Source organism: Aulonocara stuartgranti (genome assembly GCF_965226115.1).
Source record: "Aulonocara stuartgranti genome assembly, chromosome: 2".
In the NCBI taxonomy this organism is placed as follows: Eukaryota; Metazoa; Chordata; class Actinopteri; order Cichliformes; family Cichlidae; genus Aulonocara; species Aulonocara stuartgranti.
The window spans coordinates 9,764,274-9,769,641 of record NC_138940.1 but is presented as its reverse complement, the minus strand read 5'-3'; the positions used below and the strand labels follow the sequence as shown (position 1 = coordinate 9,769,641).

The 5,368-nt window shown below is 43.0% G+C and overlaps 1 protein-coding gene across 1 annotated transcript; it reads left to right on the top strand.

The window, feature by feature from the left end:
* Positions 1-1,152: 1,152 nt before the first annotated feature.
* On the top strand, positions 1,153-5,040 carry LOC309716792 (TBC1 domain family member 2A-like; the record flags this gene model as incomplete). Its single annotated transcript, XM_082550837.1, has 5 exons — positions 1,153-3,274; positions 3,373-3,493; positions 3,578-3,763; positions 4,388-4,563; positions 4,743-5,040. Exons 1-5 carry the CDS (start codon positions 2,916-2,918, stop codon positions 5,038-5,040), a joined length of 1,140 nt encoding a protein of 379 aa, XP_082406963.1. The 5' UTR covers positions 1,153-2,915.
* Between the last annotated feature and the right edge of the window lie 328 nt (positions 5,041-5,368).

Sequence of the window (5,368 nt, the reverse complement as noted above, 5' to 3'; positions counted from 1 at the left end):
GGTCCTCCAAAGTAAGAAAAAATGAGAAAAAACAAGGAGCAGACCAAGCAAAAGAGGGTATTTAAAGAGACAGTGTTCTTAAGGTGCATTTTTGGCGAGTTTTATTATCTAAATGTCATTGTGTCACTTTCTTATGAGGCTTCAGTGAACTGAAAAAGCTTCTGGGATGAGAAGCGAAACGTCTTCAAAAAAGTTAAAGAAGTCCGGTTGCTTTTTTCCCCCAAGCTCCTTAGAGTTCTCTGAAAATGGTCAGGTAGAAGGACTGGACTGAAAATGAGTAAAAAAGCAGCCAAAGCCCAAGGAAGTTGAAAGATTGGAAACTATTGCTGAGGTCATGTCAGTGTAAAAAGTTACCTACAAGTCTGGCACCTTGGAAGCAAAACATAAAGAAATAAGGTGTAAGGCCAAATGTTTGGTCCTGCAGCCAACCGGACCATGAAATATAGAGCACAGGTGAACAAAGTGAGGCAGCAGTTTGCTGATTTCCACCTTGTGCCTTTCATGTTGATCAGCTTAGTAGTTTGCCAGCTTTCTAGCTGTTAAAGACTTTTGGCGAGAGGTTATTCATATTTGAACTCTAATTGAACCAAGGCCTGGGTATTTAAGTGAATATGTTACTGATAAGGAGGATTGTGATCAAGTACTTACAAACATGGATTATTGTTACAGAGCAATGTGTAACATTCCCCAAACATTCAAGGAAGCAATAACTTCATCTAACTCAGAGAAATGGGTCAGTGCAATGGATGAAGAGATGCAATCACTAAGAGAAAATGACACATTTACCTTAACCACTTTGCCTGAGGGTAAGAAGACAGTGGGGGGTAGATGGGTGTACGCAGTCAAAAACAATGTTGATGGATCTGAGAAGTACAAGGCACGTTATGTTGCTAAAGGATATAGTCAGAGGATAGGTGTGGATTATGAAGAAACATTTTCCCCTACTGCTAACCTGACTAGTATCAGAGTGTTGATGCAAAAGGCAGCACAAGAAAACATGCTTTTACACCAGATGGATGTTAAAGCTGCCTATCTTCATGCACCAATAGATTGTGAGGTATTCATGGAACAACCTGAGGGTTATGAGGTAAAATCCGACACAAATGAAAAACTGGTGTGCAAGTTGAAAAAGTCGCTATATGGGCTAAATTTATTACATTTAACAGAGTTAGAAGTTAGCGGGAAGCTAGCGGAAGTTAGCTCGCTAGTTACCTAAGCATGATATTGCATGTTCTGACTGAGAGATTTCTGAAAAAAATCAAACGTACAGCTCTGCTATCACTTCCAACATAAATGAAGACAGGAAACTAAACAGCAGTGACGTTTGTAGGGTTACTGAAGTTGGGCTAGCTGGTATATAATGATGTGCTACGTAATCGCTAGCGACACAGCTATGTTAGCATAACATAAACAGTGCAGCTGGAGGACCAACACTAACACTTTTCCACTTATAAAAGTTAACGTTAAGGTTCCTCATGGTTAGAGACAAATGCAATCGCATGGCAGGATGCTGTAAACAGACCAAACTTCAGTCAGGAGAACAACTGAGATAATCCATCCACAATACGAGGTTAGTCATTAATATACTGCAACAACATGGGAATAGAGCAGCTGCCAGAGAATTCAACATTAATGAATCAATGGTACAGAAGTGGAGGAAGCAAGAAGAATGAGTTTAATAAAGTTTGATTTATCTGACTGCTTTGTTTCGCTTGATGTGCGTTATAATCCCGTGCACCTTATGGTCCGAAAAATACGTATTGCATACTGCAGTTTAATTTTGCAAAGCACCTCTTTTTAACTTCAGTGGATATTATATATGGTTATGCTCAGGATATGTCAGCCCATTTCTACTGGAAATGCCTTTTGATTAAACTTTCAGCAAGGAATTTGTATTTGCACTGTTACATTTTTATAAAGCTTTAATGTACATAAAAACCAGCTTCTTATTTAAGTGAAAATAAATGGAAGGTTTTCTTTTTGCGCTAGTAATGTTGTGGAGTTGTATTTTGTCTCGCATCAATTATATCGTCAGTTATATCGTTATCGCAAATTTTCAAATATATATCGTGATAAATATTTTTGGCCATATCGCCCTGCTCTAGTACTGAGGTATCTGAAAGGGACAACCGAGAAAGAACTGTGTTACAGGAAATGTGACAACAAAGAACTGAGGTTGTGGGCATACAGCGATGCTGATTGGGCAGCTGATGTAACAGACAGACGGAGTACAACTGGTTATTGCATAAGCTTGTCTGTAGATGGTCCTTTAATCTCATGGAAAACCAAAAGACAACCTACTGTTGCATTATCTACCTGTGAAGCGGAGTACATGGCTTTAGCTGCGACCCTACAAGAAGTTTTGTACCTAATGCAACTGTTACAAGGTATTGATGGACAAAAATATGCACCGCCAAAAGTTCATGAAGATAATCAGGGTGCAATTGCGTTGGCGAAGAATCCTGTGACGAGACAGAGATGTAAACATGTTGACATAAAGTACAACTTTGTGAGATCAACTGTGAGTGCAGGAAAAATAACTCTGGATTATTGTTCAACAGAAGAGATGGTTGCAGATGTAATGACAAAGCCTGCAACAAAAGTTAAGCTGTTCAAGTTTGAGAAGTTTATGTTTGGGCATTAACATGGTATACGAACATGTATACAGTACTGAGGAAGAAACCTTTTGTTTGTTGTTTTTTTTGTTTACTTAAGAGCATCATAATATGAGAGCAAGTGGGGGTGTTGAAATAAGAAGAGAAAATGCTCTCAATTATGGAGACAGTCAAATGGTTTATTTATGTTTGATGTGTGCTTTACATTTGTGTGGCTGTTAATAAAGTTAGCGCGCTCTAGGGGGCGTATGCGTTCATCAAAAAATGGCCGAAGGCTGATGTGTGATTATTCCTCCCAAAATGTCGTTGATGAAGTTAGCTATGCACGTTAGATTTTACTGCGCATTTTCATACCTCTGCCAACAGAGTGCTTTATCCGCACCTGAGCACAGGTGGCTCCTCCTCCTTCCTGTTGGGAATGCTGGCGAGCACTCAGTAATCCTGTTCTGTTTCCAGCTGTGTGAGAAGAGTCGGACAGCTCCTAATCCTGCCTCCAGGCAGGTCCAGCTGGACCTTCACCGAACCCTGACGACCAATCAGCACTTCTCCTCGCCGTCCAGCCCCGCCCTCCAGCCCCACCCTTCAGCCCTGCCCTCCAGCAGCTCCGCCGCATCCTTCTGGCCTTCTCCGGGCATAACCCTGCCATTGGCTACTGCCAGGTACTCAGCAGGTCAGAACAAAAGTATAAATTTTATATCTGAGTTCTTATGTGGACCCGCCTTCCAGGCAGAACCTCACCTTCCATGAATGTCCACAGGTTAGCGGCCCTCGCTCTGCTGGTCCTCCAAAGTGACGAAGACGCCTTCTGGTGTCTGGTGGCAGTGGTGGAAGCCATCATGCCTCAGGACTACTACACCAAGAATCTGGTGGCCTCTCAGGTCAGCAGACACACTCACCTGCTTGCCTGCTGTGATCTGTTTTAGTGATCAGTGAGGCTGATCTCTGTGAGTCTTTGTGCTCAGGCGGACCAGCGCGTGCTGAAGGACTTCATGGCGGAGAAGCTTCCTCGCCTGGCATCTCACTTTGAGGATCACAACATTGACGTCTCTCTGGTCACCTTCAACTGGTTCCTGGTGGTTTTTGTGGAGAGTCTGCCCAGCGACATCCTGATGCCTCTGTGGGACGCCTTCCTGTATGAGGGTACCAAGGTACCATACACCCGAACACACCATGACAGAAATGCAGACAACACTTGAATGCACCACAGTAGTGTCCATGGAAACAAAAATGATTTTGTTTTCACCTTTAGATGTCTTTATTTACATTTTAGGAGTAATAAGACATTGTTTACTAAGCATGGGGAACTGTCATGTGACATGAAATAGGAGTGGGAAAGCAGATCATTCTAGTAACGACCTCACAGTCTACCACAAGCAGCGTAAATCCAGACGATGAGCGGGACAATGGCTTTGGGCTTGTTTCTGCAATGTGACAAATGCAGCACAGCTTTTACATCGTTTGTCTCAGGAAATAAAATCACAGTTCAGACACAGAAATATATACCACACAGGGATAAATGCTGACAACAGCTTCAGCCACGTAGATCCAACCCAAAAGTTTAATTTAAACTTAAAGCTCAACTACCAAGTAAGTTAATATTATCTGGCAACTGAGGAACCAAGTGGCTTATTGGAAATCGATCAGAGCTGTAATGAGTAAAGGGCCCAACTGCACCACAACTGAAAGAGTAATTTTATGACTCACCTCCTCAAAGTTTCCAATTAATTGTGTGGCGTGAGTGTCCTGTTATGAAATGCGTGTCTGTGCTGCAGGTGATCTTCAGATACACTCTGGCTCTGTTCAAATACAAAGAGGACGACATCCTGAAGATTCACGACAGCGTGGAGATCTACCAGTACCTACGCTTCTTCACAAAGACCGTCTCCAATGCCAGGTACGCACTCGCCTCCACCCGCCTTAATCTACGAGCTGTTACACTCTCAGAAGTGTAGTGGATGTAGCTGTTGAATCTTTGAGCTTCAAACCCTTTTTACTGAAATTTTGTGAGAAGTTTAAATTTCCCTGATCACAGTAACAACGATTTAAAGATTTTTAAGTACCTGCAGCTCTCGGATACATGTGGTCCAGTCAGTCCAGTATTTCCTGCTCAAACTGCAGTACCTGAAGTATCAAGCAGCATAAAACAGAAACACTCAAGCTGATCAGTTTCCAGTTCCTCTGTGTTGGTGATCGAGTCCTTTCCACCTGCGTGTGTCCATGCAGGAAGCTGACCAGCATCGCCTTCAACGACATGAACCCATTCCCCAGCCGGCTGCTGAGGAACCGGCGAGTGCTCCACCTGGAGCGCCTGCAGGCGGAGCTGCGTGAGCTGCAGGAGCAGCACAAGGAGGTCATCACCGAGAGCGTCGTACGGAAAGACAAAGAGCTCGACGTCATGGTGAGCGAGGACGACGAGGACCTCTGATCACACGGGACGCTTCAGCTGCTCACTTCGAGACGACGATGAGTTTTCCATGAGTTCAAGAGAATTTTACTAAACCGGCTGTTAACTGGTTTCCTTCACACCAAACACAGGATTGTGTCAGGTTCACCATCTCTACTAACACTACAAGGAAACAGACGCATACAGATTTAACTGCATCACATCTCTGAAACAAGCTTGCAGTAAACAAATGTGTACTGTGTTCACGTGTGTAATAAGTCAGGCTGCAGAAATGTGCAGATGTATTTCAGTGAATTCATTTGGATTAATATGTGATAGCTTATTTATTTCATTGCATCTTTTGCTTTAT